Source organism: Nannospalax galili, unplaced genomic scaffold (assembly GCF_000622305.1).
Source record: "Nannospalax galili isolate Female #2095 unplaced genomic scaffold, S.galili_v1.0 scaffold229, whole genome shotgun sequence".
Lineage (NCBI taxonomy): Eukaryota > Metazoa > Chordata > Mammalia > Rodentia > Spalacidae > Nannospalax > Nannospalax galili.
In genome coordinates, this window is record NW_008360328.1 from 5,259,109 (window position 1) to 5,272,436 (window position 13,328).

The 13,328-nt window shown below is 47.0% G+C and overlaps 1 protein-coding gene across 18 annotated transcripts in view; it reads left to right on the forward strand.

The window, feature by feature from the left end:
- Window positions 1-12,084, forward strand: part of Gramd1b (GRAM domain containing 1B) — a 264,481-nt gene extending 252,397 nt beyond the window's left edge. For 14 of the 18 annotated variants that reach the window (XM_029560137.1, XM_029560138.1, XM_029560135.1 and 11 more), the window contains 7 exons: window positions 409-512; window positions 1,056-1,259; window positions 2,031-2,121; window positions 5,172-5,183; window positions 5,517-5,624; window positions 5,939-6,056; window positions 7,283-12,084. In XM_029560137.1, the coding sequence (XP_029415997.1) occupies window positions 409-512; window positions 1,056-1,259; window positions 2,031-2,121; window positions 5,172-5,183; window positions 5,517-5,624; window positions 5,939-6,056; window positions 7,283-7,372 (727 nt within the window). In that variant the 3' untranslated portion in view covers window positions 7,373-12,084. The remainder of the gene's footprint in view (window positions 1-408; window positions 513-1,055; window positions 1,260-2,030; window positions 2,122-5,171; window positions 5,184-5,516; window positions 5,625-5,938; window positions 6,057-7,282) is intronic. The other 4 variants (XM_029560139.1, XM_029560136.1, XM_008826031.3 and 1 more) reach the window with 1 other exon arrangement.
- Window positions 12,085-13,328: the final 1,244 nt, after the last annotated feature.

A 13,328-nucleotide genomic window follows, 5' to 3' on the forward strand; every position in this document is an offset into this window, starting at 1 on the left:
AAAAAAAACAAGTATCTTCTTGAAGTCCCTCAAATTAAGGTAAAGAATAAGAACAAATCATTCTGGAAGAACGCAAAGGAAAATAGCTATAGATACTTAAGTGACAATAGAATTTATTCTCATAATTGTTTTAATAGCTTTTGTATAATCCTCATCGCTATTATGAGATACAAAATGTATTTATCAAATCTGTAATCATTATGCCAAAAAATCTGAATTACTGTAATATTTTGCATATTGTTAAAACTGTAACTTTAATTGTAAAAAAAGAAAATTAAAAAAAAAATTTTTTGAACTCGTATAGTACAAATGTGAGCCTGCCTTGGCCTTAAAGACAAGTTTCCCTTTTTGCAGTAGGAGAAGTCCACCCCACGAAATGACCCGTCTTGTTTCTGGCCTGTTCCACAGGGTCTCCACAGAGCTCCGCTATCGAAAACAGCCCTGGGGATTTGTGAAAACCTTCATTGAGAAGAACTTCTGGAGTGGACTGGAGGACTACTTCCGCCATTTAGGTGGGTTCTACTGTTCTCATTGGCCTGTGTTGCTGTTCCCTTAAGGGGGCAGAGGAGACTCTGAAACCATACAATGGTTTCTTGGGGTCCCTAATTCTGTCCCTAAAATGAGTATCAAGTTTGATGTGTCTGTGTATATGTATACCTTTCAAGAGACTATATTTGTAACTTTGAGATCATTAAGGGGGGAGGGGGTGTCTATAATTCCTTCCACCCTCAAACCAATCTTACATGTTAGTATTGAGCCATTTAATTATGAGAAAAATATGAACGCATCTATTTAGAAAGTGTGTGATATGCCCTACATTATATGGGGGTGCCGATGTTGGGAACACAGAACTCTAAGCGATGTTAAACACAACCCAGAGTGATTTGGGTAAGGTTGGACCTCAGAAATTCCTGGTGTGGGCATCCCTGAGGGCCAGCTTCCCAGGATACAGTAGTGGGAACATGCTTTCAGTAGAATGCTGCTTCCAGAGGGCATCAGGTTGATTTGACATCAGGGGAAGATGGCCTCTGATGTGGGCCTTTTGTGTTTGACAGAGACTGAGCTAACAAAAACAGAAAGTACCTACCTGGCTGAGATGCACAGACAGTCTCCCAAGGAGAAAGCCAACAAACCCTCAACAGTGCGGAGGAGGAAGCGTCCCCATGCCCACCTGCGGGTGCCTCACCTGGAAGAGGTGATGAGCCCGGTCACCACACCCACTGATGAAGATGTGGGCCACAGGATCAAGCACGTGGCAGGTATGTTCCAGGTGGGGATGGTGGTGTAGATCAGGGCTGTGGGATGGAGCATACATATGCACAGCCATTTTGCACCCTGAGTGTAATTTGTACATAATTTGAATCTGGGACTAAGTCTGGCACTCCCAATGCTGTCTACTCTTCTTGCCCTTTAAAGTTGCCCAGTCCCCGTTGAACCCTTAAGTGCACTGCATAACAAAAAGTAATCTTGAACTTATGTCACCTAACCTTGACAAATCGAAGCTCATGCTCCAGAGATGAACTATTTTATAAACTGTGCTTTGCACATTCATGAGTTCATCACAGCTGCATGCGGACTAGAGGAGAATGCTGTCTTCATGTACTCCCCACCAGAGCACTCCTTTGCTTTGAGTTTTAGATGCAACATTTGTGACTAATGTCACATTTAAGGAAACGGACTCTGAGAATGATTACTTGTATTACCCAGCATCATGTAGCTGATTATGGATAAAGCCAGGGCTAGAGCCACCTGCCTCTAGCCTCTTCCTTAGCCCAAGATCATTTTGCTCTTTATCTGTATATCCTAGCTACATGGATATGCTTGTTTTCTCAGTTGTCCAGTAGTTATCTGGTCCAGCCCTTGACCTTGCAGAGCTCACCTCCTCCTGTTGCAGGGCTGGAGGTGTCCATCAAATAATCCCTGTGATAGCATCATACATGGTTCCTCAGGATTCTTGCTTGACCAGGGTCCTCTGAGCAGTGAGTGGGCTTGGGGACTGTGATGATGATGGCTTATTTATTCCCCTACAGGTTCCACGCAGACACGGCATATCCCCGAGGACACTCCCAACGGTTTCCACCTGCAGAGTGTGTCCAAGCTGCTGCTGGTTATCAGCTGCGTGTAAGGCACTGCAGGCTATTCTCCCACACTGGTCCCAACACTTCCCTTTCCCAGCTGATGCAGGAAAATCATCCTCATCTCTCAGGCATAGGAGCTTCGTTACATTTCCTCCTGCCATACTTTTTTGTTCCTTTGTCCTCTGATGTCTGGATCTGTTGTTCAGTCTGTCATTTGTTGCCTTCTCTAGGTTTTTATGCTTTACTCAGTACTTTGGTATGTTAATCATCTAGAAAAAAATGCTGTACGAAGTATTCATGCCTTTTAGGAGCTCAGTGTCAAGTGAGTGAGAGGCAGGATGCTGAGAACCCATCCTAGGTAGGATACATGCTGACTGACAGATGCTACAGGGCATTTTAAGAGTCTATCTGTAAGAGATGCTCTGAGTGTTTGCTCTGTGCCCAACACTAGAGCCATGCACTCACAGAGTTCAGCCTTGGCAGAGCAGCCAGACAAAATCAAAGGATAGAGTCCAGGGAGACCATATACTTTAATCAATAACTGACATGGCATAAAACCATAGGTTCACATAAATTTGACCTGGGGTGATGGGAAGTCAAAGGAAATGAAGGCACAAGGTAGGAAAACCCTATTAGCTGTCTGTCATCAGTGCCTAGGACATGCTAAACCATTTTGAATAGGAGTCAGCTAACCAGCCAAGGACAGCTTTTCCACTTGGCTCAGCCTACTGCCTGACAATCCTATGCCTTCCTTGGTTAGGAAGAGTGTAGATGGCAGAGGTGGAGGAGAGGTACAGAAGATGCCCACAGGGGCCCTACCTTCTGCACACCAGGTACCAGACCATCTCTAGGTCATTCTTCCTCCTGTGACTCCTCCCCATCTCTCCAGGAAGCATTCTCAGTGAGATAGACTGAGGGCCCATCCTTACTCTCAGGAAACTGGAGGAAGCTCACAAGTGACATGGTCAGATTAGCATTGTGGTCATATGGTGAACTGATTGAAGAAGACTGGATGGACAGGGAAGGTGCTCCTGTACTCCTGAGTGATGTCCATGAGAGAGGCTGACAGACTGGGATGAAGAGCTGGAGTGGAGAGGTTGTAGATGGAAAGGCTCAATAACTCTTGGGTTATGTTACAAAGCAAAGTAAGCTGGGACTGTAGGTGGTTATCTCATTAACAGAAATTTGGAGTTTAGTGGAAAGTTGTCAGAGAAGACATGCCAAGCTCCAGGAGTGTCTGAGTTTCAGTGAACTATCCAGTTGAAAGGAACAGGTTGATGTGGGACCTCGTGCTTAGAAGACAACCTAAAGCCTTGGGTATAAGTGAGACTTTGCATATAGTGTACAGAGTGTGGCAGAGATGGGACCAGGGACTACCCTGGTGATTCCTCACAGGAGAAAAGCCTGTGGAGAACATCAGGGTTCCAACTAATCTTTAAGACATAACATGAAAGTAGGTACAAAATCCTTCTGAGTATAGCATAAGAAAGCAGGATATTACAAAATAAAGCAACTATAAAACTCATGTTTAGAACATCAGTGTAATGTGACTCATGGCACCACTGTTAAAACTACATGTCAGGTATTGGATGTTGGTAAATAGAAGACTCCATCCACCCTTACACCCTTGGCTTAGCTCTGTATCTAACCTGTTTCTGTGTTTTAATTTTCCTTAAGTAGAGAGAAAGCCCATTCACCCGAGCAAACCCTACAGAAGGTGTCAGCTCACTTCAGGGCTTTTAAGTTTAGAATAGACGTGATTTAACACAGCACAATCCAGGCTGGGGTTCTGCCCATAGCCTGCATTTAGAACAAACCAACAGCACAGCTTGCCTGTGTCTGCCAGGCTTTTGCTACCATCTGCCCTTAGTGTGATGACTCAACCTCCCACCTCTTTTCCTCTGTTTGGAGCACTGGGGAAGTCTTTCCTCGGACAGCACTGGAAAGTATTGCTTGACCTTTACTTAGCACCACCAGGATTATAAACACAAACCCAAACGCAGGCCGGAAGGTGGTGCACAGCACATGCTGAAGAGAGGTGGGTGTGCAGATGATTCAGCTTGTGCTATTATAGTTGGTGGCATTGAAATTCAACACAAAAGCTGAGTATTCTTATGGAGAACCCAGAATAGCCCTAGGGACCAGCAGCTGACAGACGAAGGAGCACTTCTTTTCGCAGTGCTGAAGACACACATGAGAAATTGGGCATTACTTTTACACGCTGACTTTAAACAGTCTAATGCAGAGTATAAGCTTTGCTTTGGGTCTTGGCCCTTTCTCCACCTGTATGTTTTGCCTTTCCAATTTGGCCATTTTCTTTCTTCCAGTGTATAGACGTCCTTCCTCTTCTCATGCTAAGAACTAGCTTTTGAGGCAGGACAGTATTGCGCACTGAGGTTATACTAACCCAAGCAGGTTAGGTATTATGTCCCTATTGGGAAAACAGTTTCAGAAATGGTAGGAAACGTGGTCAAACTTAAGAAATTCTTAGTGGTGTGCTAAGATTTGTGCCCAGTTCTGCCTGCTGTGAATGCTCTCCTCATCCCTTGCTGTCTATCCCATGAGCTTGTCACAGATGCTTAGACAGCCACCAAGGCTGAGAGAAGATCATTTCCCTGGTCTCTCTTCTCTCTTCCTCATGGCCTCCAGTCTTTCCCCCCCTGCCCCAAATCAGGCTGTCCTTCCCACACCCAGCTTGCTCCTGTCTGCTTTTCATCACCTCTTACTCAGACCCTAGGAAGCCTCAGCTGGTCCCCACAATCCCTGCCAGATCATAGACCCAGAGAGAAGGCTTTGTAGCTTCAGAAAAGCATCTATCAGTCATCCACTTCTTCCCTCAGTCCCACCCTTTAGGTTGTGTCATAACTTTGGGTCTTTATTTATTCCCCCATGAAAAACTAAGACTCAATCTAAAGCCACTTTCCCTTGTTTCCTGCCTTGCCTGGTCTCCCCATCTATTGTGACTTTGCTTCTAGTATTTCTCATAGATGCTCACTTGTTCTCTTGCTCCATTGAAGTGCATATCTTCTCCTTCCCCATACTCTGTGTCTAACCTCTGCCTCCTCCCTCCTTTTTCTTCCTTGCTCCCATTAGGATCTGTTTCAGGTATTGGCTCTATGATTGTTCCCCTACCTCCTTGCTTTTCCTCTCCACTAACGCTCTCTTCCCCCAGGCGCCCGGATCCAGGTGCCTGTGTCCCCTCTTCCAGTGTCTTCAGTACCTTTGCTCACATGCTTCTCCATGGCTCTCTGCTGTGTTCACCCCTGTTGACAAGACTGCTTCTTTCTCTCTCCTACCATTGCCTCCCTCCTTGACCTCCTCACTCCCTCACTATAATGCTTGGGATGGCCCAGTGGGCAGGTTGGCCCTCGGGTAGGGGAGAGCCCTAGCCCAGATTCTGTTTCATTGCTGTTGCTTTTCCCTCTCTCTCCCTCTCAGTCTGGTGCTGCTGGTCATCCTTAACATGATGCTCTTCTACAAGCTGTGGATGCTGGAATATACCACACAGACCCTCACTGCCTGGCAGGGTCTCAGGCTCCAAGAAAGGTAATACAGGCCTCACCCCTTTGCTTCTACCTCCACTCGTCCCAGTGCTGAGCCCTGACTCCTGCCTCCAGTTCTCTGACACTCCTCCACTGCCCATGCTCAGAGACAACCTTTGGGATTACCTCAGTCCAGCTCTGCAAATCTACCCTTAGAACTTCTGTTCACCTCTGATTCAAGACATTGGGGACCCAGGGGAACTGAGCAGAAGATAAAGCACTCTGATGTGACTCTTTATCCTTTAGGGGTCTGGGAGCACAGGCCAGCCCACTGAGCATAACTCCAGCTGCTGGGGTACCCTTTCTTCTACCCAACAGGTTGCCCCAGTCGCAGACAGAATGGGCCCAGCTCTTAGAGTCCCAACAGAAGTACCACGATACAGAGCTCCAAAAGTGGAGGGAGATCATCAAATCCTCAGTGATGCTTCTTGACCAGGTGAGATGTCCACATTCTCTCATTTTAGAAGACTGAGCTCTTTCCCTCCTGAACTGAGGAATCTCACCATCTCTGTCCCCACCCTCCTGACATCTTCTGCTTGCTTGTTCTTCTAGTCCATCCGTTGCTCTGATTTTAAAGCTATTCCTCTATGGAGTACTAGAAACACAAGGATTCCCCAAAATAACAACTAACACACAGTTTTATAGCAAGGATGTAGGACAGACATTTGGACAGAGAAACCCCTGTACAGTGATTGTCTTTCTTGAGTATGTATGTGTCCAGTTCCTTTGAGGGGCCAGAGAGATGGCTCAGTGGGTAAAGGTGCTTGGCCACCATGGTTGACAACCTAACTTTGATCTCCAGAACCCACATGGTGGAAGGAGAGAACTGACTCCTTCAAGTTGTCCTTGGGCCTCCACATATGCATACCGACATGCACAGAACAGCTATAAATAGACCCTTTTTGCTTCCTGACTGGTGAATATAGGCCAGAGAGAGCAAAGCAGTAGATGAGGCCGAGAGGCCAAGAGTTCTCATGTGTAACAGATCGTGGGAGATGTTTTCTTGTGTCAGAGCATCTTAACTCAGTGTTTTGACATGCTGCTGAATGTCCCACCTGAGGATTCTCCCATTGGAGCCATCCCTTTTAGACTGTATCCCATGGCCTAAGAATGTGAATTCCCTGATACTGGGCCATTAAGAGGCTGTCCCCTCTCTGCTTGATGGTTTTAGTTCCAGCAAGCAGAAAGCAAACCAGCTAATGATGAGACATCCCAGAGCATGAGTGCATGCTGTTTGTAGCCAGGAAGGAGAAAGGTGACTGTGATCCTTAGGAAGTTTGTGTTTGCTTTGGCCCTTTACAGCTGGGTGTGTCTAGAGTAGGGAAGAGCAGGAAAGCATCACAGGCTGGGACAGAGATAGGCAGAAGGTGAATTCAGGATCACGGTTGAAGGTCAAGTAAGCTGTAGTCCAACATGGCTTCTTAAAGCAACTGGATGCTTAGAGAGTTTTTAATTCATTGATGTGAGGGTCACAGATCCCTAAGCCTCCGTCAACCTATGTCTGGGTTTCCAGTGCTGGATTAGCTGACCCCTTTCTGCCTCAGGCTGTGCCCCCTGGGAACCTTGCTCCTTTGAGATCTGAGGCATGGTCAGCGGCCTGCTGTAGAGGGGTGTGGCAGCCATTGCTTTATAGAGAAAACTCATGAGAACACTGTCTTACAGATGAAGGACTCGCTCATCAATCTTCAAAACGGCATCAGGTCCCGGGACTACATGTCTGAAAGTGATGAGAAGAGGAACCACTATCATTGACAAGGCAGGACCAGGAGTGACTGCAAGAGGCCTGTGCAATACATGTACATAGACCCTATAAATATATATAAATATATATATATACAGAATATAAATATATATTATATACAGATTTTAAAAAGAGATAATGCCTATGTACCAGGGAGAAGGAGCGGGACCTCCCGCCCCCTGTGCCGGCCAGAGCAGCGCTTTTCCTTCCGTGGAGGGGCTGAGGAGGGCAGGGACCACCTCTCAGCACCGGCTTCCCCTGATCCTCCTCCCATCTTCTGTTCCTCACCCCTTCCTTGCTGGCCACTCTTGGCTCCTAGAAGGGAAATGTTGCTGAGCCAAAGTTATGCCTACGAAGACCCTTGGACCTCGAAAGAAGTATCAAGGGGGCATTGCTTCAGGTGCTTCATTCCCTAATCCCCTTTTGATTTGTCTCCAAATAAAAGAAAAACTGTTCTTCTCCCACCCAGTGCTTCCCCAGGTCTTCTTGGGAACCGGAAGCATGGAGGGCAGGAGCCCAATCCAGACTCCCCAGGAGACCATGGGTTAGGACCATGCTGAGAGCCAGGTGGCAAGGACTGTGACAGCTGGCAAGGCTGTATTTGTGGGCCTGGGCTGTGGAGCTGCAGGGTCCCAAGCACTGGCATCTGAAGGGGAATCTTCCTCAGCCACCCCTGCACCTTCCTCTGACCTGGGTAGGCTGTGGACCCCATAAGGGCTGGGAACTTCTAACTCTCCCACTCCCTTTCTCTCTGGTCTTCTCCCAGGCTGGATCTGGGGGAAGTGTCACTTTTTAGTGCCTAAAGTCCTATTGTTTCTCTGTGCCCTAAGAGCACATTGTTTATTAGCCAGGGTGGAGCCTTTTTGACCTTGTTAACACAAACCTCTTTTAGTGGTTATAAACAAGTCAGATCTGTGGCTCTCAATTCCTTCCCTTTGAGCTGTGATTTTGACGTCCAGGATAAGTCAGGGTATCCTTGTCCCTCCAGGCTTTGAGAGACAGACAGTGCTCTAGAACCATGGATTTCAGGGTCTTCCCAGAATCCTGTGAGTAGTGAGCAGAGTAGCCAAAAAGGGCTGACAGCATCATTTACTCTTGGTGAAGAACCAATATTAGCAGTGGAGGCAACTCTGTCACTGTGTATAGAAAAGTCTGAGCCATTGGAGGGAGATTTTTGGCACAGATGCATGTGTTTGGGCAGGGAAAGGCCAAATGGAATCTATCCCCATTTCAGTCCTGAGTTTCTCAGGTTTGGGAGTGGGGGTTCTGACAGCTGTGTGTAAATCTCTTTATGGTCTCTGGCCCCAGAGAGGTACAGGTAGAAGGAAGATGTTGGGTAAGGAACGTGAGCCTGCCAGGGCCCTTTCAGTGTTGGCCCACTGAGACTTATGCTTTTCTGTGATTGCAAGGGGCCCTTCTGGCCACATTCATCCTTCTATGGTAACTACTGCTTTTCCATCTGATGACTAAAGGAGTCTTGCCAGCATCAGGCAGAGCTCATACAGATCCTTAGCAAAGCATCCCAGCCAGTTTCACAAAGAGAGCTTCTATAAGCTTGTGACTTCTCAGTGCAAGAAGCAGAACATACCCCAGGTTTCCTAGAATATCAGTGCAAAGGAAGCAAGTTGTTACCCATTGTCTGCCCCCATGAGAAAGTTATATTCTTCTCTTAGAATTGCTTGAACATCCTATTTTGGTGGTGAAAGAAAGGCTTTGACTGCAGTCTCTTGAGAAATTGGTTTTGGTATTTCTCAGAAGGCAGAATCAGAAAATAGGATATATGCCCCCATCACCCTCTGGTGGAGGAAGAACAGGCTCCAGTGGTTAGCTAGTCTCACCACTGCCCGACTAGGGAAGCAGAGGTTAGGAAACAGATTCACTGTGATCCTTGTACAGTGGACATAAGTCCAAAGCAGCTGGTTGCCACCGGTTCTTGCCTAGAACTTTGAGGGAGACACTGGTGAAGGTCAGTGGCCTCGAAACAAAGGGGAGGAGGTATGGTACAGGTAGTAGGCAGTTCCCTGTTGGAATAGCCAGAAGCCCAAAGTACTCCCAGAAACCTTTGAAAGCAGAAAATGGAAATTCTCCAGTTTACTGCATTTATAATTATTTACTTAGGCTTAATTATTAAAGTCACCATGGGTCTTTTAGGATGACTTAAAAGGTATTCATTGTGAGGGTTAAGGAAGGTAACAGAAGTAGCCCTGGCCACAGAGAGCAGCTTTTTCTTGACCCTCAGTATCATTCAGGGGAGGAGCAGGCAAGAGGGAAGCGCCACCCAACTTGTCAGAGGAACCTTCCTGCTTTCTGATGATCTCAACCCAGGAGACTATATATACACATAGAGGATGGCCTCTAAGAATCTTGGCTCTCTTCTGAGTGCTTTCTATTTTAGTAATTGTTTAAGCTTTTAAAACAGTAGAAAACTAACAACTTGATTCATCCCCAAGCACAACAGTTTTCCCTTAGTCAAGGGAACTCACCATTGCAGCCACATCTGGTAGTAAAACAAATACATGACACAGAGTCCTGGCCAAGAGCCCAGTGAGTAACTAGCTGTCCATAAGAGAATATGGACGCTAGCACCTTATGGCTACTTTTTCAGGTTGGCAGTTTTTGCTTTTTGTTTTTATAGATGTAAGTATGCTTGGGTCACGCACAAATCTTTCTGTAAAGATCCATATGGGAAAACATTAGAGTGCTTGTACTGAACTAAGAATTGAGAACCCTGGGCTTGAGTCCTGACTATGCTGTGGAGAATCAGTGTGACCTTGGACGAATCCCTCCCCACCACTGAGATTCTGGATCCACTCATAAACAGGAGAGGCTGGGGTAGATTGCCTCGTAAGGTAGGTTCTAGCTTTGGCCTTGACTGGGAGATTAGGCCAGAGACTGAAAGACTGGGAGTTCTGAGTCTTAGAAGATGGCCTGCCAGGGAAGATGAGCTTTGTTCTTGGAGGCTAGGGAGTCCCAGTGGCAGGTAGAGTGTTGCTCAGTATTAACCTGGGAGAATGTTCCTTCCTTCTTTGGCCTAATTTTAGTTCAGGAAGGGAACTTCCATTGGACTTTGTCTAAGCTAGGAAGCAGTCAATGGCTAGAGGAGCTCTGTCTTAGAATGAGCCCATCTTCCATCTCTAGGCACTGTGAATCCTTTCATTTCCTCCTCATGGATGAAGGGCACAATGGAGAGAAGCCATTCCTCATTCTAGAACTTCTATTTTTACTCAGCCAAAGCCCTGTTGGGGGTTGGATGAATTAGGGCACTGGCACTAAGGAGTAGAGAGGACCAGGAGACCCCAAGAGGAAAGCTTTTCCAGAAGTGGATTCTGTACATATCCATAGCCCCTGACCTGTGCTGGGGCTAACCTATTATATCATAGGCAGCAGCATCTCTAGGATGAGGTGTTAAGGAAATGACTGACTAGGGAGAGACTCTTTCTGGACTTATTTGTGCTCCCAGAAGGGTCCTTTCTGTGCCATACCATCCCACTTCCTTAGCTCTGCAGGGCAGCCAAAGCCAGCCCTTCTCACTAGGGCCCTAGGAGAACTAGCACTCTTCTCTCTTCCCCCAGGTGGCAGGGCTGTGGTGGCCCTCCTTACACACCTGGGCTCTGCATGCCCACTCCAAAACTCTCTTCCTGACTCTATTCCCCTCCCTGTCTCTAAGCTATGGGACAATCATTTCGTGCTTTGCCGTTCTTGATCCTCATCCCCCACCCTCTGGCAGGCTGGCCCCACCCCCTCCCATCTCCACATCTTCTTCCAGAAGATGCATTTGGGTCCAAGAGGAGTGTTTTCTGGAAGGCCATCTTTCAACGCCCCTGCGTTCCTGATGTGAACCAGGAATTTGCACATGGTGTAGAGAGCTCCCTCGCCCACCTCTCTGCCCAGCCTCGTTACCTCACTCCTGCTCCAGCCATTGTGACGGGCTCAGCCAGCTCCCTGTATTGATGTTTCATGCAACAGCTCAGGGGTCTTGTGACTGGAGGTCCTCAGCAGGACTGGGAGCCCGGACTGGAGCCTTGGCTGCTGGCGAGAAGCACTTGCCTGCCAAGATTTGCCGATGCCAGACGATCTCCCCAACATGCGAATGCCTGATGGACATTGTTATCTCTGTCCCTTGGTCATCCTTGCTTCTCTCAACACAATAAGACATTGCAGAAACAAAATGGCCACCCATGCTCCAGGCAGGACTACTGGCTGTCTGGGGAGTGGGCCCTGGCTTCTGTGTTGTGTGCGGAGATTGCACAGAAAAAAAAAAATCCACTTTTGCCAACAAGAATGTGCGGCACCCCACATCTTACCTTGCACTCTAGGGCCAGACCACTCTGCATGGACCAGACCATCTTCCCAAACCCATGGTGCTTTTTTCCCCCTCACTAAACCTAGATTCTGAGGTGGGGAGGGATGGATCAGAGGCCATGATGGCCCCCTGGATAATCCTGATACGGGGTGGAGTGGGGTGAGGCAGAGGGAGCAGCCCCCAACACCTGCACTGGGCCACAAGCATGGGAAAGAACACAAGTTGGTTGCAGTTGAGTTGTCTGGCCGTCTGTATTTGGATCTTTAACTGTACTTTGCCTGGCGCTGTGCGCAAGGTCTGAAAACTTACTGCTAGTACCTAGAAACATACAAGGCTACGAAGCCAAATCTTAATGTAAAGTAGCTAGAGCCATGGAAGTGCAGTATGAATTAAAAGAAAAAAGTATTGAATTACAAATAATAAATGGTGTGTGTGTTTATTGCTCGATCCGTCAGTGTTCCTGGTACAGAGTGTTTCCAGTGTCCCTAGATCTATGCACAGCAAGTCCTGAAACTGTGTGTGCTTGCATGTATGAACACAGACAGTTCTCCTCTTTGGGAAGGGAGGCAACCTGATTAGGTGGAATAGCTAACTTGTTTGTTTGGTTTGGTTTTTCTATTTTAATTTTTATTTAATTCATATTTATTTGTGATTCACTGCATTTAATTAGGCTTCCTTATAGAAACATGAGGGTAGGGGGCTGCCTACTGGAGCACAAGCAACTTAGGATTCTCTTTCCCACTAGATCTTGAAGGAGGGGTATGGCTTCATGTACCCCTCCCTGATCCATGCTGGAAGGTTGAAGAGCCCAATCCTGTTCAGGTTTTATGTAGGAAGCCACAGTTGTGGAGTGACCATGAGTGCGACAGCCATGTGTTATCCAAAAGACAGCGTTTCACAGCATGGCTCTCCATCTTTCGGCTCTTACAATCTTTCTGCCCCTTCTTCAATGTTTCCTAAGCCTTGGAGCAGGGTGAGTTTAAACCTTCAGATCTGAGCACACATTCAGTGCCACAATTAACCAGCAATGTGGCAGTGGGCACCACCTGTCACCCCAATACTCAGTGTTTAGGGATAATGTCTCTTACAAAATGTACACATACAGCTCTTAGTACGGTGGCTGGTGGTGTACTACAACAAATTTAGTCTTTAAGATTTATTTTTAATTATGCGTCTATGTACATGTCTGTGTGGGTATGTGCACCCATGACTGTACCCACAGAGGGAGGCTAGAAGAGCATTGGACCCCCTGGAGCTAGAGTTACAGGCAGTAGTGAGTCACCTGGTGTGGATGTTAGGAACCAGACTTGACTAGCTACCTCTCTGGCTAATTTTAAATAAGAGTTGAATAATTTGTTATAAGAGTTGTGGTAGACTGACTCCTGAATGTTTCTTGTTAGCTTTTCCCTTTGGGGGATCTTGGCCCTTCTAGGAAGGTAGATACTGGGAGACAGCTTTGCCTTTAAGCCCCCTAAAGTGAAGCCAGCTGGGGCCTCCCCACAGTAGATCTTCCTTGTGCCTCATCACCTAGGAAATGTGTGATACTAGGCAAGTTTATCTTGTGTTCTTGGGGGGAAAGGAGGGAAGGGAAGGCTGAATCACACATTTAGCATGTTTAGTTATATGGGGAAGGTTTTTCATTCTCTGGTCCTGTCTAGTGGGTG